General features: G+C 38.9%; 3 protein-coding genes across 5 annotated transcripts; all 3 read right to left on the bottom strand.

Annotated features, from left to right (window-relative positions):
• Nucleotides 1-1,031: 1,031 nt before the first annotated feature.
• On the bottom strand, nt 1,032-3,547 carry snx10a (sorting nexin 10a). Of its 2 annotated transcripts, none has more exons than XM_017422199.3 (7): nt 3,249-3,547; nt 2,200-2,242; nt 1,971-2,057; nt 1,769-1,869; nt 1,584-1,682; nt 1,267-1,461; nt 1,032-1,154 (listed from the first exon to the last, which is right to left on the bottom strand). In XM_017422199.3, the coding sequence occupies exons 1-7, from the start codon at nt 3,251-3,253 to the stop codon at nt 1,064-1,066; spliced, it is 621 nt and encodes a 206-aa protein (XP_017277688.1). In that variant the 5' UTR covers nt 3,254-3,547; the 3' UTR covers nt 1,032-1,063. The 2 variants fall into 2 exon arrangements, with proteins under 2 accessions (XP_017277688.1, XP_017277695.1); XM_017422206.3 differs by having other exon boundaries at nt 3,282-3,546.
• Nucleotides 3,548-5,519: 1,972 nt separating this feature from the next.
• Nucleotides 5,520-8,213, bottom strand: cbx3a (chromobox homolog 3a (HP1 gamma homolog, Drosophila)). 2 transcript variants are annotated; one of them, XM_017420698.3, is made up of 5 exons: nt 8,085-8,213; nt 7,290-7,441; nt 6,936-7,092; nt 6,678-6,772; nt 5,520-6,036 (listed from the first exon to the last, which is right to left on the bottom strand). In XM_017420698.3, exons 2-5 carry the CDS (start codon nt 7,430-7,432, stop codon nt 5,913-5,915), a joined length of 519 nt encoding a protein of 172 aa, XP_017276187.1. In that variant the 5' UTR covers nt 7,433-7,441; nt 8,085-8,213; the 3' UTR covers nt 5,520-5,912. The 2 variants fall into 2 exon arrangements, with proteins under 2 accessions (XP_017276187.1, XP_017276198.1); XM_017420709.3 differs by lacking the exon at nt 8,085-8,213 and adding an exon at nt 7,987-8,007.
• Nucleotides 8,214-10,112: 1,899 nt separating this feature from the next.
• Nucleotides 10,113-17,899, bottom strand: nfe2l3 (nuclear factor, erythroid 2-like 3). Its single transcript, XM_017426738.3, has 5 exons — nt 17,016-17,899; nt 15,430-15,510; nt 13,583-13,693; nt 12,934-13,411; nt 10,113-12,832 (listed from the first exon to the last, which is right to left on the bottom strand). Exons 1-5 carry the CDS (start codon nt 17,517-17,519, stop codon nt 12,054-12,056), a joined length of 1,953 nt encoding a protein of 650 aa, XP_017282227.1. The 5' UTR covers nt 17,520-17,899; the 3' UTR covers nt 10,113-12,053.
• Between the last annotated feature and the right edge of the window lie 3,467 nt (nt 17,900-21,366).

The following is a 21,366-nucleotide window of genomic DNA, read 5'->3' as shown; positions in this document are numbered from 1 at the left end:
ACCAGGTTCACTCCAGTAGTTAGTTATAGATACAGTATACATTTGACAATTTCTTTCTAGAAATTTCAATAAAATTTCCCCATTGGTTCATCTTCATGGAAGAACATTTCATGTCAAACCGATTTCCATGTGGCATGTGAAACATGTTTTGCACATTTCACATGTGAATTTGAAACAGATATGTGAACTTCACATGTGGAGCACATGTTCTGCATCTTTCCTGTGTGATTTTGGAACATTTTTACTATGTCCATGTGATCACATGCCCCATGTTTTACTACTCTGGAAAAACTGGGGGTTTTTTTCCCCTGTAAAAGATGGAGATAGTTTGGCAACAGACAAGCACACAAACACAGATGCGCAAAAACATTATCATCCATCTTTGCCTTTTGGCAGTGAGCAATAAACATGGCCATGCTGATAAATGGACATTTTTCTTTTGTTATTACATCTTGGTCCTCGTCTTTTGACAGCCTTCATGTACTTAAGCTTGTACTCAACCTCAAGATACCATGTCTACACTCCCTCTACTGGAGTGTTAGAAGAGTGCATGATTTGTACAATCAAATGAGTCCAAAAACCATCAGGTAAACTGCTAGAATATCAATTTCAAAATAAATCCTCTTTTTACTTTAAAGAATTTCTTTATTTATTAAATAAGAGTATTGTCAAATATTTTTAAAAATGTTTACAATTCAAAACACTTTCAGGACTACAGTGCAGCTTTAGTGCTATAAAATACATATTTAAGAATCCACCAGTAGATTTACTATACATTTTATACACTTAAAAAAAGATGATCCTCCACCCCTTTATGTATGTACTACTTAAATGACTAAAGTACACTGAATCAGATTTAAAAGAAAAAAGAAAAAAAAACAAAGAAAAACGGTGAGAAATAGGAAGAAGTCATGAAAACAACATTTTGGTTTTTCGGAAGTTAATAGCAGCAAGAACTCAAAAGATTTCACAGAAAGGTTGGTACAGAGATTCATGTCCATGTCCAGAGGGAAGGTGTGGTGTAATTTCTGTGTGAACGCTCAGGAAATCAAAAACAGATCAGCTACAATTCTTTTTCAGGGGAATGGAGGAAGGAAACAGGACTCTCTCGCATTGTAGCGTCAATACTAAGCCCCAAGCCTGATGATGCAGAGCTGCAAAGAGAAAAAAAAGAAACATGAAAGAGAGTTTGGCATTAAAATAAATTTTTAAAAAAGTAAAAAAGACAGCCACTCAAGCAGTTATTATTCAATCCAGATCTCTTACCTTTCACAGTCCGAGTCGCAGGAGGTCTTGTCCTCTAAACTACCGATGTAACCACAGCTGGAGCACTGAATGGCTTCAGCCACTGTGTACCTGGTCTTGCCAAGAGCACATTTTTCCATTTTTGAAATGCTGAGGCTGGACTGGAGGAACAGATGGAGTCGACTGTCAGACAACAATAAGGGATTCTGAAGAACTCTATAGGGGGGAAAAGAAACCCAGCAAAACAGTTTAATCAAAAAGGCATTTGATTGAGATACCACAAACTAGCAACACTGTAACTGGACTGCACAAACTACTTTTACTGCAAAGCAACTCACCCTTCTAAAAACTCCTGCAGGCCTTTCATCCTCTGGTTGACTTGCTCCTTTCTCTTCAGACTAAAAAAGGGGTTCCAAGGTGGCAGTTTGGGCAATTGCCTGTGCACAGAAACAAAACAAAACCTACTTTACAAGCTGGACTTATTCAGTGAACGCTAATAGAAGTGCCTGGGGTTGAATCTTACATCATCAGAGCATTTTGCTCCAAACAGTGACGCAGCCAAACAAATTCACTGTAACGGCGCCTCACACAGGAACTCTTCTTACGAAAACACATGCTATTTGTCTGTGGAAATAAATATGACTTAACACATTACCTAAACAAATAAAAATATATATACTTTTTAAAAAAAATAAATAAATTTAAAAAAAAAAAGCAGAACTTACCCGCAGGCAGATCTCATAGTCGACATGCGTGTGCCATAGATCGTCGTTGTGAAGCCTTGGATCTTGAATACAAACACTGACAAATTCCTACAAAATTCAAACAAAAGTCTAAACTGGAGCACGATTAAAAAACAAAAAGTGTGTAAAGTAAAAAAAACAGATTAACAGTTTCAGCTACAAGAATATTAAAAACAGGAACATGTGCAGTCAAGCATTCTTGAGTACTTACAGTTGAGAGATTATCCAGAATACTGTCCATTTTGGTAAAAATTCTGAGAGGTGCAAGAAACACGTTTTATTGGACAAAATGTTTTGCAATATTGAACAGAAATGTGACCTTTTACTTCATTTGTTATCTACGGCGTATAAAAGCATGTGAATGCATTGATTGGGAAGGTTTCTGAAAAACCAATGTGTCCATTTTTAGAGGAAAAAAAAAAAGTCTGTTTTGTACAACAAAGTTCTACTGGTAATTAATACAAAGCCCCAACAGCATAAACAAGGAGCTGATCTGGTATAATGCTGAACAAAGGGCAAAGGAAAAGAGTTAAGCTGGCAAGGGGACAAAAACACTTCACAAGTGAGTTTTTGTCTACTACTGATGGGAACAAGCCAATTAACTACTCTTTTATGAAGCTGAGTAAGAGTTTGTTTTTATTATTATAACAAATTTGATCACATTCAAATGTTACAAGTTCAAAACAGAAGGGCCCTCACATGGCAGCAGCACATCTTTGAGAACACTTGTCCTGTAACACATCATATGAGGCATCCTTTACAACTTGAGCAGAACTGATCAATAAGAGTAAATAATGGCTTTTTCCATATCTGTGTGTGTAGCCATACATGGACTCTTGGACTAATTCACAGGATGTTGTGACTGAGCTTGTTTACTGATGTGTACACGGCAGGTTCAGATTCACACAAGGATTTGTATTGTGTTTTTTTTTCTTTTTTTGCGTAAGAGAAATCAATTTCTTTCCCTATGACTGCCTTTGGCCAGTGGTGTCACAAGGCTTTAGGTATGGTTTTGCTGTTGTGAATTCTCCACTGGATTTTTAATTATTTGCAGCTAAAAGTTACCCGACAGGTCGCAGAAACCATCTCGAACCAACAGCATGAGCATTAAATAAGTAATGAGAAACAATTAAATGACAGGCACAATGATCCTGCCATGTAAAGGCAAAACAACAAAAAGGGATAGGATTGAAATACTCATTCTGAACTGTTTAAAACTGTTTAAAAAAGAAGTTTTAAAAAAAAAGTTCTCAAACTTACAACATGATTAGAAGTCTTCTTTTTAGTTCCTACCTTTCTTCTCTTCACTTTCAAAGACTTAATCCGGTGTTCGTGAGCAGCCGAGAGTCCACCTCAGTGACCTGGCTCGAGGCTCAGCCCTGCCTCAGTGGGTCCTCCTTTTGTGACCCCACTGCTATAAAACGTCAACAAAACTGGACTTTAAAAGTTGTAAAATTCTCCTTTCCTCTTGCCTAAGTTATCAGCCTTGACCAAGAGGAGTAAAACGATCCAATAACTGAGGAGTTTGTTGCGTGGAGCCTAAACGCGCACCTGTCTGCCGCTTAAATCATTTAGTTAAAACGGTGTCAGCTGGTGGGCGGGGCCAAGTAATGACACTGTACAAGGAAGCTTCTGATTGGCTGTGCATTTTTTTATTTATTTATAGAAGCCGGAAGTCAAATCTTTACATTATGTTTTAAAGATTATTATTAATATTGTTAGTATTTGTGTATTCAAATATAAAAGTAATTAAATAAATGGCTAAGACATTCCTTTCCCCAACTACTTTAATCCATTACTTAGATGCCAAAAAAATAAATAAAAATCTTTGTCTGAGGTTTGTAAGACAAATGAAACATTATTTACTTTATCTCATCACATGGAAATTTTTGGACATACATGTATGTTTGCATTTATTACAGAACTTAACTTTTTACTTTTTATAGGAAGAAAATGTTTATGTCATTAAACCGTGACATATCTTTTTAATTTTCTAAGATTAAAAATAAGCTGCATTGTGGACAAAGTGGAAAACTATAACAACATCTTATGTGAAACGATTATTTAATAAGAAACCTAATTCAAAAGATAAACTTCCTGTTTTTACTTCAGTTTGTCAAAATTACCATTATCTTTTCCCACATCTGCTCATTTAAGAAACCCAGTAATGAATATCTTATCCAACCACAAGAGATATTTTAGACCACTAAAAGTTTTGAAACAGCACCAGTAATTTTGTTCTTGATTGGATACTGGCAACTAATGATTGCAGCATGGATTAAACACAGCCACAAACCACCATGCTGTAAAGCTTGACATGTAAGCTAATGGAAATTTTTACACATGTAGGATGTTAATTTTTGTAGCCTGGTAAGTTTGGTGGCAGGGTGTGGTTAGTCATGGAACACTGGTGAAACAAAGAAACCACATGAGTAAACTTAATCATTTCTCTTAATTAGATCCAGAATAACAGCAACAGGCCTTTATGACTAGATATAACAGCTACGTAAAAGAATGAAAGTCACCTTACAAAAGCAAAGTTAATTCCTGCATTTAATCCAGCCTAGGAGCCAATATGGGCACAGATATTGAGAGAGATGTGGAGAGCTAACAACCCACGGGATGATTGTTAATTTGCATATAAAGGTTTGTTAAATCAGGTCAGCAGATAGGGAGATTTTGTCGCTAATGAAGCGTTACAAATTGCTGTGGTGAAAAGTTTCCAGATCCACCTCTGGATGACCTCACAGGTAATGACCAGGGAGGGAAAATTCAAAAGGAAGTGGACATGTCATCTGTCACACAGCCAGACAAATGGTAGCAGTACTATAGTTAGGGGCTTCGATGGATAAAAGGAAAGAAAAACCTAAAATAATTAGGTTATTTCCATTTTTTTTTAAATTATCTTTCATATTGTCAGTCATCTGTTTAGGCTTTCATTTACAATTTGAACAAATGATAAAACAGCAAAACAAAAAGTAAACATACTTTTAGTATTTGACTTTTCTCCTTGTTCCTAGAGAACCTAACATGTATGACAGCTACCAAATCTTTACCATGATGACCTAAAGTTTAAAATGAAAAAAAAGCAGTATTTTGATATTTTCTCTGACCAAAATGAAAAAAAAAACATTGTATGGACATCCCTCACTGTAAATTATAGACATTTCATGCTTTCTCAGTCTCACTAAACCATTTTTTTTATTATTATTTCAGGGTTTATGTATGAACGGTCTTTATATATTCCGAACTTTGCAACTTGTTATAAAGTGAAATACTGAAATGCAAGTTTTCTACTCCATGTCAGGAATTGTCTCTGCCTAAAACCAGCTCAGTTATACATGTGCTTGTAACTTCACAAAATGATCTACGACTATCTGAAAGTGAAAAATTTTAAAAGCCTGAAGAATATCTATATCAACCTTTATTTATTAACTGTATTGTTCTTTTACAAATATTTCACAAGTGTCTTTGGAGCCATACAAAAGCAAAAACAAAACAAAAAAAAAAAAACTAAGTTGTGAAACTTGGCCATGTCAATTTTTTTTTATTATAATGTAACCCTGAAATTATTACAAACAGTAAACAAAATGCTCTTTAAGAAGAATCTGTCAGCACTTACTGGGGTGGGGAAACAACCTTTTGTAAAGCTGACAGCTCAGCATATTCAAGTAACGATTTACAATTTAAAACATTTGAACATGTATGAATGTAGGCAATTTATATACATAAAAAAAAACAACTCTAGAACAAAAGAAAAATTGTCAGTCAACAATCATCTGTTTGACTACTACGTACAGGAGTACTTATCTCCTCACACAACACAAGTCTTGTTGAAACATTTTCAAAAATATCTATAAAAAGGAAGCTAAAGCTAAAATGCAGGCCAGAGGGCAAAGGTGGCGAGAAGAACAGAGTGGATCGCTAAGCTTCATCCTCTGGACAGGAATGCCACGTCAGTCGCTCCTCATAAAAAGATATGACCACCTGAGGGCAGCGAGTGTTGGCCTCGCGGGCTGGGACCAAATCTGCTTCATCGGAGTCTTTCCTGAAAAACAAACCAAAAGGTTGAGAGGAGGCGAGGGGAAAAGCACCAGTGACTGTGATACCAACTGTGCAGTGTGTCCTCTACATATCAGTCTCCATTCCACCATTATTTTTTACTGCATTAAGTTTGGGTTACTCTTGCTAGATACTGACGTAGGTCCTCCGATTTCTATTTTATGCTCAGTTTATTATAAGTTGTATGAACAAATTTAACATTTTTTAATGTCTACCATTTGACTTCTGATTTTTGTACAAATTAACTCTGCCCGGCTCACTTTGTTAGACTAACCCCAAAACAACTACAACCCTGTAAAATGAGTGATAAAGCAAAACTGAAATGTTTTTTTTTTCTGAAGGTAAAAGCATATGCCACATCCTACATATGAAGAACTTAAAATATGAAGAACAAAAATGAATAGTGCATAAGCATTGCAAAACATGTTATTCAGATAGGAACAGTGGCAAAACTGAAAAGATGTGTAGTAGTAACCTAGATAAACTTTGTTAGTTACAAATATATATAATATTGAGACTTTGTCCAATTTAAAATATATAAAAAGGCAAAACAATACAAATGCAGAAAGCATGAAAGTATTTTTTTACTGTTCGACACTGACAAAAGTCCTCTCTCTTAATACTCACCATTTCATCAAAAACATCAACTCCCCGCTACTGTCCGTTGCACCGATGATTCGTTCTGGTTCAAGGTTTCGGGCGAAGCCACGTGGTTTCTCTTCCTATACAAAAAGATAACAAACGAACATAAATAGTGACTCGTCTGTTTTCTCACAACTTTTATTTCCTAATGACAAAACCACAAGCTTTTTAAGAACAAATTTCACAGGTTGACAAGGTCGTGCTAGGGACTAATAGTCAATCAAAATATATTTATCAACTAACCACATCTTTCTTTTTGGACTCCGACTCTGGCTCATCTGTCGATGCCTTTCTCTTAACGGGAGCAGGTTTCTCCTTGACGTTCTTCTGCGAGTCCAGAAAGGCTTGAATCAGCTCGGGGCAGTCCAGGTTCTCCTCGGGCTCCCAGGTGTTGTCAGCACTAGGGGAGCAAAAGCGGAATTCGCAACATAATATCAATCATCAATGACTGTGAAGACAGAAAAAAACTAGACTGCCTGGAGAATTGCAGAAGCTTCATGCAACCACAAGTGAAAATCCAACTTGTAGCACAACCCCATACCAGGGAAGCACTTCCAGCTCAGCCGGAGGAGGGGGAGGATGTCCCAGGTAACTCACTCTGTGAATCCTTTCCACTTCAGGAAGAACTCTACTTTCCCATTGACAAGCCGCTGGTCCAGCACTTTCTCCACAACAAATTCCTCGGGCTCCTCCTGCGTCTGATCATCTTTCTTACTTTTGGTATTCTGTTTCTTGCCCATTTTTGTTCTCTACATAAAACAAAGACAAAGAAGTGAGGTGCTTCACATTTGTAATTGCCAAGCTAGTTCCTTTTTCCACCGGAAACGCTCAAGCTAATGCTATCACAGAAAACCTCAGCGCAGTTGCTATTGTCGCTGTTTAACTCATGAAATGAAGGCCTGCTAAGTTACACACAGACATAATATATTTAAACCTTGACCATTAGCTCAACATTATAACATTTAAAGTAAGCAAATAGTCATAACGTAACGAAGTTAGCCAGCATGCTAACCCGGCCAGCTTAAAAGTTTCCCTCATTTTCCTGCGCCACCTGCAAGGCAGCGCTCATTTCCATGCTGGTGTGACACAACAATTTAAAGACACACTTAGTGAGACAAAATAAAGAGGCAGCTATCGTAAATCTAGAAAAAGTCCCACTCAGGTATGAAGCTGAACATATTACAGTAGTAGGCTACTCAAACAATGGAAGCTAATGCTGCTGGGACAACGAACAATTCAAACTCTGCCTTGTTTTGCCACAACAACGTGTAACACGAAGTTGGAGTTAGCTTACTTTCCGACAATTCGCCTTATTGGAATATTTCACTTAAACCAAAAAGTGACGAAGGATGAAACAATTAATAAAAACACAAACAAACGCAGAATGCGTACCTTAAAACGGCGGGGATAACTTCGCTTATTAACCACGCCGCTGAAGAGCCTTTTTTTTCTGCAGCGGAGGCGGAGCTAAAGGCAGAAGGAGGTACGGAAGCCCGGAAGGAAACGCGACGACGCACAAAGCAAGCACAAGAACATGGGCCTGAGGTGTCAGAAGGCCCCCGTTTTACAGGCCTTGATAGAAATAACGTTTTAAAACCACTAATTAAGGAACACAAAAGCCAAATAAGAATAATGGCAAAAAAAAAAAACTAAAAACAGTTTTTTAAAAAAATTAAATCGATTACCAAGACTTTTGATACCAAACCATACAAAAACAAAGTGAAGTGAACAGAATTTTAAACATGATCCCTGTGTTATCTTTCTGCCAGAGGCATTGCTAGGATCTTGAGATATGGAGGGGTTTAGCTTAGTCAGAAATAATTGGGTTTTTATATCAATTTTGGATTACTTAAGAATAAAATTATATAAATTGTCATAGTGTTTTTAAGTATGCCAAGAAAGAGCACCACATATGTCATCTTTGCTTTTAGGATGCTGACGGAGAAGTACAGAGAGGTTTAGAAACAACTCCATTCTGTCCTTGTGGATTTAGAAAAAGCACATGACAGGGTGCTGAAGGAGGAGCTGTGGTGTTATATGAGGAAATCTGGAGTGGCAGAGAAGTATGTTGGAGTGGTACAGGACATTTGTGAGGACAGCAGGACAGTAGTGAAGTGTGTGGAGTGACAGATACCTTCAATGTGGAGGTGCGAGTGCATCAAGGATCGGCTCTGAGCCCTTTCTTGTTTGCTCTGGTGATGGACAGACTAATAGATGAGGTCAGGCAGGAATCCCTGTGGACTATGATGTTTGCAGATGACATTGTGATCTGCGGTGAGAACAGGGAACAGGTGGAAGAGAACCTGGAGAGGTGGAGGTATGCACTTGAAAGACGAGGAATGAAAGTCAGTCGTAGTAAGACAGAGTACGTGTGTGAATGAGAGGGAGGCAGGTGGAACAGTGAGGCTACGAGGAGCAGAGGTCACAAAGGTGCAGGACTTCAATTACTTAGGGTCGACTGTCCAGGAAAACAGGGAGTGTGGTAAAGAGGTGAAGAAGAGAGTCCACTTATATACCCTCACTTATAGTCATGAGGTATAGATCATACTAGCAGCTGAAATGGGTCTCCTCTTTAGGGAGGCTTAAAGTTATGGTGAGGAGCTCCATCATCTAGGTGGAGTTCAGAGTCAAGCCACTGCTTTTTCAAACTGGAAGGAATCAGCTGATATTGTTCAGACATCTGATTAAAATGCCTCCAGTGCACCTTCCTCTGTGAGTCAGAAGATGGATGGATGGATGAACGTTGGTTCCTGCCCGTTTAGTTTGTGCCTTTTCAGTCCGACATCCTCCACTTCTGCATCTGATTAGATTTGGTGATCTCCCACCTGTCTGTCACACTCATCTCTTTGTTTCCTCCAGTTTTAATCTTGCTCATAGAAAAGATGCAATAATAAAATCTAATTTGATTTCTCAAATCTTATCCTTACAATTGGGCTATCTCCTAAAAACACATTTTAATTTCATTAATGCTTAGATTTTATTAGCATAAACTTGTGCTGGGTTTTTTTTTTCAGTTGTCCACATCGTTATACGCTTTTGTTTGGCATTGTGAAGCAAATGTTGCTTTTATACAACACAGACACCATAACTGCTTAGATTTGGGAAAACACATGACATTAAAATACCATTTTAGAAGCTTTAAGATCTGGTTTGAAAAGATCTATCTCTGAATTTCATCTGTCATGATATGTCGGACTATTTAAAAAAAACCATCCAGAGCCTAAAGACGCTGACACATTCAGCTCAGGTGTCTTGATTTTTTTGAAGAGTTATTCAGGACCTTCTCATAAATCAGTGGGAAGAGCTCATCAGCTTATAATTCATCCATACCCCCGCAGTGGTAAAAGCAAAGTGGCATTTAACTTGAAGTGACATTTGCAGAATATAAACATTTAAATAGCTTGCTAACAAAAACAAGGCACTGATCTTATTTTTGTTTATTAAAGAAATCAAGTCATTTTCAATCCAAATTATTAGATGAACAATCACCCTGCAATCAAACAAATGTGACTCATGCAAAAAGAAAAAAATCATAAAAGTTGTACAAGGAGCAAACCCTTGACCAAACCAGGACAACAAAAAGAAATTTTCGGGTCACTGAACGGCTTCACACAGAAAATATTTCAGAAACTCAGACAAACAGTGTAGCAATGGATTACACAGCAACCTCTCACACATCATTCTCTGATAATTTCAAACACATAAATAGGCAACACTCATCTAGATTAAAGGGTTTTACAGCAAATGAATAGTTTGTTTTAAAAAAAAAAGCAAGTGCAATTAAAGGGATAGTTAAAAATATATTTTCAGAGCGAGTTTGTGAAAAGAACATTACGTATGAGGAGTCGGTGTCTTACCAGCAGCAGGTGTGTTGTGCCAAGTTTGGAGAGGAAGGCGAGATCCCTGACAGATGAGCCAACTTAAATGATGGACAGAAGGGTAACAATTTTAACGGTGTTGCCAATCACAGCAACGCAAACCTTCAAAAGATTGTCATAATGGTACGGGTGAGCTGTAAATGCAATTTGTCTCCACGTGGAAAAAATCTGTTCGACACAGTCCAGTTTACAACACATTTTTTCTTCCAGGTAAATCTATAAAACAAGACTGTGGCGCAAAAAAAAATATGCCACTAAAAGTACCTAACAAAACCTTACTGGGGGCAACTTTTAGATAAGTTAAATATCAGCTAAAAATAACTACAAAACAACTCGTAAAAAATATAAAATGAAAAATAAATTTGAACAAAAAGTACAAAGAACGTGAAATAAAATTGAAGCGAATTTGTGTTTTTGAAGATTATCCATTTCACTCATTTTGTTGAGCATATTCAGCAGTGTAGCCATCAGCATAACCTCTGATTAGGAACTGTACAACGCCCAAAAACAAACAAACAAACAAAAAAAAAAACCCAACAACAACATCCAACCATTCCAACCAAGAGCTGTGATTGAATCTTTTGATACTTTTTGTCTTCTTAAAGTCACATTTAGAAGGTTTTGCAGGTAATAAAAAATGGCTTGTTTAGATCTGGTCTAAAATGAACAAAAATGAAGTGTGAGGTAGAATGCAATCAAATTAAAAGTCAAACTATGAAAAATAAAGGGCTTGTGGGAAATTGTGCTCAAAAACAATATTATTTTAAAACCTGCATTGGTCAAGGTTTCCATGTGAAAATGATCTGTCCATCAAATACAACAAAATGCAAATTAAGGCCCCTTAATTTTAATCATTGGTATTCTGCATGTCATCAAGACAACCGAGTGACATCGTTTCTTAAATTTATTTCAATAACATAACATGCTCTCTAATATCTTAAACCTCACTGTAAACATAAGATATGAGATTTTCTTTTTTTTTTAATCACTTAGGCTTTCCTTTTTTGAAAAAAAGTATTGTTCTAGAAGGTGTCACGATACAAATGAACACTCCAAGAACCTTTGAAACCACAATAAATACAAATTTTAACCTCCTACTTCTACTGAAAAGGTGTAAAAAGGCCAAAACTACAAGCAAACAAGCACAACACCTCTTATTTCTCTATCTGGCAACTGTCACATCTTATATTTTTAATTTAATCTTAGCAGGCTTACACAGATAGCAATACTGTTGCCAGCAGCTGAAGTGTTCCCTTAAACCCTGGGAGTCTTAAGTCATCTTTAAAAAGCACAGGATGTCCAGTGTGTAAGCTACGAATTTCTCAGTATTTACAGATTTTTGTATCCAATTTGTGTTCCGAGTGTCTTTTGCAATTTAAGCGGACAACAGTGGTGAATCCACACACACTTTTTCAAAAGAAGAATCCCAAAACCAGTCAGTTGAGTTCAGAAAAAAGTTCAAGTCTCAGCAGAAAGTAAAGCATCATTGTTTCTTTCCCTTCTTCCTCTTGTCTGTTTTGTTGCCTGCCGATGTGGAGACAGCAGGACGTCTTATGGGCTGAATTACAATGCTCCCATTAGCCCCGCACTGCAGGGTAAATCTCTCTGGGCTCAGAGGCCGCCCAGAATCATCCCTCAGCCGAGCCAGGACGTCTCTGGTCAGTTGCTTTATCTGGTGGCCCACAGCACCCATTGTCTTAGCCGTAAGCCGTTTCTCCCTCAGCAACCTATCCCTCTGAGCTTGCAACCGTTCCACCTCCTCCTGGAGTCCTGTGATGGCGTCTAGCTTGCGCTTGCGGCAGTTTTGCGCGGCCAGTTTGTTCTTGCCGCGCCGGCGGATGTCCCTCAGTAGAGTCACCTGCTCGGGGGAGAAGCCGTGACAGTCGAGAATCTCCATGAACTCTTCCACAGGCATGTTGACAATCTGCAGGACGGAGAACGGGATGCACATGGAACGGGCGCGCAGCTCGTCACGACTCAGCTCCCTTTCGTCCAGCCGCGAGCCGTCATCGTCCTCATCCTCATCGTCGCTGAAAGCTCTCTCCGTTTTCTGGGGCAGTTTTAAAGATGCCTTGTTGAGGAAAGCGGGAGATGAGTAGCTGTGGTCGTGCCACACATTCTCACTCAGATCAACAGGTGGCCACATTGTGGTGTGGTCCATTATGCCTTTTGAGGGTAAGAAATCCACATCGCTGCTGTAGCCTGTGGCTCCTCCCTCATCCTCATAGTACGAACTAGAAGATGATGACATCTCCGATGAGCCTGAAGGAATAAGAGGTAAATGATTGTACGATATTTATAACAAACATTTTCTTGGTTTCATAACTATACAGATACAAGTACTTGTGAAGGTCTGAACTAACCTGGAGACACCGGAGCTCCATAGCTGCTCTCCAAGGAGAGACCTGAATCTGAGTCCAAGTCCTCAAGGCCCTGTGAGTCGACGCAGCCCAGAGAGTTCATCAGCTGATTGTCAATAGTGTCCAGGCCTTCCAAACCCAGCTGATTGATCTGGTCAAACACTGCTTCATCCAGACAGCCGCCCAGCAAACTCTGTGACGTCACATTTCCAGTTAAATTACACACCGAGGCAAAAGGGAGCGCGGCAAAGCCCACGGCCATTCCTGGTGACGCATCTGAGAGTGTGGAGTTTGTGGATTCCAGTCGTCGGGTGGTCCTTCGCTGCTGGGCGACCGTCATGGACTCGGCTCTTCCAGACCCAAATCCAAATGCCCCAGCGCCAGTTACCGTAGCATCATGCAAACTAACATCCTGGCTGATGGCGCTGGTCATGTCAGAGTCGAGCTCTGACAGGTGCTCATTGACAAGTGAGTCCAGTTCCTACACAAGAGACACACAGTGCATTTTAGATAGTGTCATAGCTTTGAAAATTAATTTCCACAAAAAAACAAACAAAAAAAAAAAAAAAACACACTTAGCTTTTCAAACGTGCTCAACTTTAACTGTAATTTTACATGCCGATTAAAATGTCAAACAAGTCCAGAAACTTACGGCCAGGTCTGTGACAGAGAGTAAATTGCTCCAATCAACAACAGTGGAGGTAGGAGGAGGAGCATAATGATGCACTAGGCCAGATAATGTAGGGTTGCCTTCGAGCAGGTTCTGGAAAATAAGGCAAAAATAATGTCAGCTATGTTAAAAATTGACTTTGTTGTCAGAAAATGAATCTCTTCTTTTTCGTTTTGTTTTTTAAAACGCTGTAAAAGGTTTGGATCTTTTGAGTCCAGTTGTTGCAATTTCAAAAACAAAATGTTTTCCTGTTTTACATGCATCATGTGGCAAGAAACCGGTGGGTGAATGGAAGATATGGGCAGTAGGCAGGTCAGTTTACTTCCTCCTGAACTAATACTGCAGAGCCATGTTGTTGAAATGCATGCAGAATGTGGTTTGGTACTCACATGCTAATATAGGCAGGCCCTTTTCTAACAAAAAGTTGTTGAAGCTGCAGCAAACAAAACCTTGACACATCAGGTGAAAATCAAGCGTTATGAGACAATAGTTCATTTTATGATCATAGGGCGGTACATTTAGGCTTTTTTTAGAGGATTGAAACCAGAAGGTTAGAGATATTTTTGGCTAATAGCCTCCAAACGTGGTTATGTCTGAGAGAAAGAGACCAACCGGTACAACTGGGAAGGCAAAACAATTAAGGTGTGGTAAGAAAGGAAACAGAGGCAAAAACAAGATGCATGTTCAGCTGCCTATCAGATTGTCTGGGATTGTCTTTTTACAGTCTTGTTCTTGACCTGCTGCCATTAGTTGTGTTTTTATTTTTGTTTGTTTTATAGTGATGCGTTAGGGTTAGAGGTTCTGACTTTTTAAAAACATTTTGTGAGTGTAAAATTGAAAATGAGCAAGCATGTATGCATATGTATAACATGCTTCATTTTCAGCATTTGACATGTCATCTTTGCAGTATCTGAACAGAATGTACAGACAAATTTAATTGCAGTCTCTTTGGTTTTTAACTTTTCACAACAACCCGACTTCTGTAAGGAAACAGAAGGAAAACTTGAGCCAAAGTTATGTCAATCATAACAGAACTTGCTGGATGAACCATTGAAGGAATCCAGAAAAAGCAGATTTACACTGGCTGCCCGTTTTATTTTAGTATCGACTGAGATTCTTTTACTCACTTATAAAATTTTAACTGGTTTGGCACCCAGTTATGTTACTGAATTTCTTGACTTTTATAACTTTAAAAGAGCACTGAGATCTTCCAGCCAGATGCCGTTAGTGAAGCTGAGGGCTAAATTAAAGCGCAGAGGAGATCGGGCTTTTGCAATGGCAGTCCACAGACTGGAACAATGTGCCCCAAGACTTACGTACTGCAGAATCTATACCAGAGGTGGCCAACCCTGGTCCTCAAGGGTCCAACACACCTGATTCAGTGGTTAAATTACTTGTTCGTGTCCTGGAGAAGCCTGTTAATCAGCCATTAATTCAAACCAGGTTTGTTGGAGCAGAGAAACAAGCAAAACATGCAGGACTGGCCACCCCTGAGTCTGTCCTGCCTGAAAACTCACTTTTTTTCCCCACTGGCTTTTAATTTGAGTTCAGTTTCAGTTCCATCAGATCTGTTCCTTGTTTTAGTTTGTTTTTAGCCTGTTTTATTGTACTTTTTGGTTTTATTGATGTCTTTTGAATTTATTTTATTGATGTTTTTTAACCTCCTTGTGAAGCACTGTGGTCCACATTGTTTTAAAATGTTCCATATAAATAAAACTAACACTGACATTAAAATAAAAAAAACACAAACTTTCAAAAGATGACGATGACAGTAATGAAATGTGTAATATTTTCAACGTTTAACAAAATCAATCAATAAAGACTCATACCTCTTGTTCCAGTGTTGAACTGTGAGCCAGCTGAGTGACTGGAACAGCCTCTTCCTCCTCTTTAACCTTCGTTTCATCCACCTGGCAGATTGAAGAGAGGCAGATGGGAAGGTCGGAATGATGGGATTTGGGATCACACCAGTCAGGATTTAGCACAGAAGAAAAGAGAAAACAAATGCCTTGTTAGCTGCCACCCAAAATCCCCTTAAAGGTCATTCCAATTTTAGTTCATTGATCTCAATTTAGGCATTCCAGATAATGGAGTAGAACACGCTTTTTATGTCAAGTAATTCTTTGTGTATGAGAACAACAAGATTTGTTTTAATAACCTGCTGTAAGGCTAGAGATGACCTGATACGACTTCAGCAATGTGGATCAAAAAGTTGCCACAGATTAACTTCACACCCAGACAAAAGTCATTTTGCTGCTCGGTGAGAATGGACAAGGACTGCTCCTTTAGTTTTTATATTAGTCCTTGAGGCAAATATAAAAAGTACACCCTCTGCCTCAGCTGGTTGACTTCCACTTGGGTTGTTTTGTCAGCTTCAGCTAGTCTTGTTCCTGCATTTTCCTTATTGACTGTAAAATTTAAATAGCACAACTATTAAACTTCCTATCTGAAACAGCGAACTTCAGCAAACCTCAAAACGAATTTGTCAAAGCCCTAAAAGGTACTGTATTCCTGTGTGGACCACTGCTTTTGTAAGCAAACAGGGTGTGGATCCAAGCCTTTATTTTCTTCACCTCCAAGGCCCACAGCTGGTGGCTGGGTCTGAAGAAAGGTGATACAGTTGCACAATTGGAAACGTCAACTGTTGCTGGGACATAACATCCACCCAGCAGCTGTTTCTGCTCTGGGCTAGAAAAACCTGATAGCTGGAAGGACTGAACACAAAAGGCTGGGACTACTGTGTTAAAACGCAATGCCTCTCTGAAATTAGATGTTTTGGATGGAAACTTCTGAGTTGTTTCATATTTTACGATAATAAAAAAAACAGCAAACTGCTTGGCCATTAGTTTCACACATTCATTGTCACAGATCACATGATTTACAAGTTGTTTTTTTGAGTTTATAATGTTGACAAGCGAACTAGTCATGGTTGACATGTGCACCAGATAGTTTGCTGCATGCTTGTGATGCCTGACTGTCATGATAACTGGTTATATCGATACATAACTGGAGTGGTTAGGTCAACTAGTTATCAAAAAGTGAAATACTGACGAAAGCAAACTCTTTTAATGAACCAAACAAGCCCTGTAGTTTTATTTTCAGGTCTGTGATGAAGGTCAAGGTGTGCCAGAGCCTTGCATGATTAGAAGGCGTGTGCTTTCTATCTCTAGCCAACAGTTTATCTTATTTTGTTTCCTGGTGAACCAGGAGTTTGCTGGTGAACCAGGAAACAAAATAACATTAGTGCACAAGTTGTGAGGGCATTCTTCTTAGTACATCATGGGCTATTCCAAGTTAAACAAGTCGCAGCAAAACTTTTTAACCCCATGCTAATCCCTCTGTTAGTCAATCTTCCTCAATTATGCTGCAGCTTAGTCAGATGCAAAAATGCTTATTGTCACATTACAACACTTGCCTGTTGAGGAAAGACGCAGGCTCCAGCAGCACCAGGCCCCTGTCCCAGGTCAGGACTTGTCTGGTCCACTGCTCGGCCTCGGACAGCTTCATCTCCTGCTTCATCTCCGGGATCTTCTAACCCTGGGCTAGAGTCGGTGTTCTCGCTGGTTGAAGGCCCGTGCTCAGCCTTGTCAGTGGCAGAAACTTGGTGCACCAGCCATGCGTTCAGCTGCGTGGGGAACCTCGGGGAGCCGAGGCTCCTCACCTCATCCAGCAGGCGACGACTCGCAAAGAAATAGTCCAACTCAGGACATTTCGGGTGCACACCGTTCCCGTCAAGAGTGTCCCTGAGAATGTGAAAGGGTGTCTGGATGTAGGCTGAGCTGGGACCCAAGTTAATCTCTGCCAGAGGCGAATAGTAGCCGGTCAAGTAACTATCGATGTCTACTCGAACTCCAACCAAACTAAGTAAGATCGTTAACTGAATCAAGCCTTCTGAGAAGTACTTTTTCGCGATCTGCATTTTCTAAATACTTCCAGAATTGAAGGCGGTAGTAAAATCCTGACCCAACAGTTCCTCTTTCCCGATAGCACAAAAGGAAAAGCTAACAAAAGAGCACGCCTTCCCCTGTCAGACAAAGAGAGGTCTGCCCGTACCGGTGAAAAACCGTCTGCGTTAGCTCTTAGCTAAGCTATCAGCATTATTGACCGGCTAACGGAAACCTCGGCTGATAAACATAGCAAACACTTTGCTCTTCAATACCTTAACGCGAATTAGTCGCTCGTCGACGTAGCCTAGCTGTCGCAATCTTTCAGGGGGTAGAAATTAAACTGAAAATGAAAGATCCAAAACAGCCAAACCCTGTCAACCGTAAAGTGTTGCAACTCTTTTCGGAATCTGCATAACTCACGCTCATTGGACGAAAGCGTTCACTATAACGCGACGTGATTGGTCAACGCGACTGTCCATAAATTCCGACCAATCAGAGCAAGGAAAAGTTGTCCACTCCAACTGCTGGAGCCAACCCAGCCTCCACCCCAACGTTCATAACCCACGTTATTTTTAGCCAGAACAAAGAAAGGAAACTATTATCACTCCAAAAGTACATATAATAACAATAATTCCCAACCTGTCTTTAAATGTAACACTTCAGTCATTCTAAAGTAAAAGAAACACGTCTTTAGTTCACTTCCCTTTTGTTTGTTTTACTGACCTGCTTTTGTCCAGATGTAGCCTACTGGTGAGAGAGTAAAATACAGTTTGAACTTGTGCCTACATTAATCCAGCCAGCAACAAGGGGAATCCAGCTGTAAACAAAGAGTGGTGGACATTTAAATCAATTGACAAAACGTATTTTCCCATTCATCTATTTTATTGAACATAAATAGGACGAGCAGATCATTTAGGCAGAGTTTAAGTGGGTTTTTCCTTGACAGATTCTCCATAGACTGTACAATAACATGACAATCCTGAGGCTTCTTTGCATATTAAGTCATGTTTTTAATAGACTACATTCATTATTACAAAATATAATATTATAACAGGAAAAAGAATCTTAACACTGCGTGTAATTTGTATTATCTTTGTATGAACACACTGTTTATTAGAAAACAGAAACAAAAACATAATTGGATCAATATTTCTCACTTCAGACAGATAACAATGATGTGATATGAAGCAACAACATAATCTAAAACCTTGTTATGTAGCTACTACATGATTCGAGTGGTGTTTTGCCTGTGGTTTAATTCATTAGGATGCTATCTGGTCTTATTGTGTTAAATAACCTTTTCATTTATATTGCCAGCGTTACACAATCAACAGTCATGTTGGTCACCATTGATCGCAATGTGCAGTCTGTCATAAATTTTGATGCTTTCTGCCTTTGTAAGAACCTTCTGCAGAGTTAGCCTCCGGCGTGCCGATAAACAACCAATGCATGTTTTAATCCTTCCGATCTTAAGTCACAATGACTGCCATGTGCAAAACAAATGATAAAGGTTTAAAGTCATGGTTCTGCGTTCACTTCAAGGCAGCAGTAAAAGAGTTCAGGGTTGGCTACAGAATAACGCTCGTGTGCAGACACCATGTTATCCAAGGCCTGGCCTGTGTCAGCAAAGTGATTAGACAGCCTTGACTCATTAACAACAGACACTGCATATAAACAAACAGTGGTTGCACCTTTTAAATACATTTAGGATAATTCATAAATTCATATATGTGGTATAACCAATGAAAGAATCAAATTGTTCATGGGTACATTTTAAAGTGTTGCTCTTCATGCATGTTTGTGTTTTTGTAATGCATTTATCAATGTATATCAGTATCAATAACCCTGATTTTATTGACCAGTGTTATAAGTTTTCAAAGTTACATTCTTATTCCCTTTTCAGAGGTACCCGTTGAACTCAAATGTACCAATAACTCAAACAAACTCAGCTGGAATCAAGGGCAATGACAGAAAAAAAGCCTCTCATTTTATTTTTACTGCTATATTTCTAGTAAAGAGTTATATTAAACAACCTTCCCCAGCTGTAGTAATGCTCTTGTTGTTTCCTTGTCTTTTATTTTGATGTAAAAGTTCTTTTTAAGTGTCTTCTCCTCAGTTGACAGGCGTATCAGTGATCCACTGCGACCCCTGCTGTCGAACAGTGGTAACTGCCAAACTACACTTGTGTTTGTTTCATCACTGAAATTAGAGGCAATACACACTCAAATGGACACAGATTCTCTGAGGGTTTGCGACAAACACGAATTAACATTTAGAAACCAAGGGACGTTCTGTATTTTGAGTTAATAAGTACCTGAGATGATAAGGTGATGTGTTTTATTGCACTGATCTGAAAGTTTTAAAGTGATCCAATGTTTCCTTAAGATTAATTAATTAAATTAACGTGATTTGTGCAGCACGTGTGAGTCTGAAATCTTTAAGATCAAAACAATTATGGCATTACTTTAATTTGACGTGAAACTAGAAAAAAAAGAAAAGAAAAGAAAAGCCATACTGTTTAAGCCTCAGTGATCCTAAAATGATTCCATACATTTTCAAAGCAAATAGCAAAGAGGTTTGCGGTTCGCCTCATGAAAACGTCACAAATCCGAAATTTAATCTCTCCGAATCGCGTCTCTTTAAAGAAGTTTAAACCGATCGGCTCCAGCTGATCGGACCCCACTGCGCATGTCCGTTTGATTAATCCACAAGTATTTTCATAACGACGCGAAACACATTCACACGAACTTTGTTAACTTCAGACAGATTTATTGAGCTGCAGCTCTTAAATCACCCCCACATACACATCCTAGGACACGGCTGATTGGTGGAGAAAGGCGTGACGTTTCGCGCAGTTGTGCGCATGCGTACTTTGATCTTCCAAGCTCGAACTTGGAACAAACGGTGGAGTTTTTAATTTTTAATTTTTGTGGGTTATTTGAGTTCAAATTAATTTAAATCATAAATCTAAATTATTGTTTAAATAAATAATCTGTGGATTTGTATAGCGATGGTTTTAGATAAAAATATACAAATGAAAATTTATTACAGTAAATAAAATCAGGTCTTAAAATCATTTTTATAAAAACAAAAACATTTAATTATGTGCCTTTACCCCCGTTTAAATTGATATTAATTAAAAAAAATAGCGTTGAATTTTTTGAATGAAAAATTTAGTTACTTTTATGTTTTTATTTTTATAAAGTGAAGGTAATAAATTACAGCGATGATGCAGCATTTAATCAAATAGTAGGCTAATAAGTTACACATTTTAATCCAATTATAAAATATTTAACTTGTGTGTTTTACTTCATGAAATATAAATGCATTTAAACTCAGCAGTGTGCTGAAAGTGTGTGTGAGAGTGTGTGTGTTGCTCGTCGCGGCGGAGCTCCGTCCTCCGGAGAGCAAAACAACCGACTGGCCGCTCTCTGGCTTCCAGACCCAGTCTCTGCTTGATTGACACCTTCTTTAAACCAATCAAATCAATAAGCCAGTATCCCGGTCTTCCATTGGTCCACAGCTCCAACCGCTGTGGCTCCCATCAGCCAATCAGGGAGAGGAGGTTCTGGCAGACTCCGTGGCGCCCCGCAGCGGGAGCATATGGAAGACATTTTACAGCCGTTTCGTTCCCTGCAAATTGACTCGTATTAATGAAAAATGCACCGCTCTGTCCAAGTCCTTATTTCTTCCCCTTTTCAGCACTGTTACTGTTTTATTGCTGATGGAATGAACAGACCTTTCTAAGCTAGGCTATGTGTCCCTCTGGTCGGCAGGAAGCTGGCAGGAACTGTGCTCCAGTTAGCGGTGGTTCTGCTTTCCCCTCTCCAGAAGTAATAAATCTGCTATTGACAGTATTATAGGACTGTCGTTGCTCGT

Source organism: Kryptolebias marmoratus, linkage group LG5, assembly GCF_001649575.2.
Source record: "Kryptolebias marmoratus isolate JLee-2015 linkage group LG5, ASM164957v2, whole genome shotgun sequence".
NCBI lineage: Eukaryota > Metazoa > Chordata > Actinopteri > Cyprinodontiformes > Rivulidae > Kryptolebias > Kryptolebias marmoratus.
Note: the sequence above shows the minus strand (reverse complement) of the source record. Positions and strands in the feature narration are given on the sequence as shown.

Excerpts from the sequence above, each read along its gene's own strand:
- snx10a (XM_017422199.3), bottom strand. Across the intron at positions 2,058-2,199 it reads TTCTGGATAATCTCTCAACT|GAATTTGTCAGTGTTTGTAT; the intron begins GTAAGTACTCAA and ends TGAATTTTGTAG. Across the intron at positions 1,155-1,266 it reads TGCGACTCGGACTGTGAAAG|CTCTGCATCATCAGGCTTGG; the intron begins GTAAGAGATCTG and ends TTCTCTTTGCAG.
- cbx3a (XM_017420698.3), bottom strand. The coding sequence starts at position 7,432 with ATGGGCAAGAAACAGAATACCAAAAGTAAGAAAGATGATCAGACGCAG. Across the intron at positions 6,773-6,935 it reads AGTCCAAAAAGAAAGATGTG|GAAGAGAAACCACGTGGCTT; the intron begins GTTAGTTGATAA and ends CTTTTTGTATAG. Across the intron at positions 6,037-6,677 it reads TTGATGTTTTTGATGAAATG|GAAAGACTCCGATGAAGCAG; the intron begins GTGAGTATTAAG and ends TTTGTTTTTCAG.
- nfe2l3 (XM_017426738.3), bottom strand. The coding sequence starts at position 17,519 with ATGCAGATCGCGAAAAAGTACTTCTCAGAAGGCTTGATTCAGTTAACG. Across the intron at positions 13,694-15,429 it reads GTTCAACACTGGAACAAGAG|AACCTGCTCGAAGGCAACCC; the intron begins GTATGAGTCTTT and ends CTTATTTTCCAG. Across the intron at positions 12,833-12,933 it reads TGGAGCTCCGGTGTCTCCAG|GCTCATCGGAGATGTCATCA; the intron begins GTTAGTTCAGAC and ends TTATTCCTTCAG.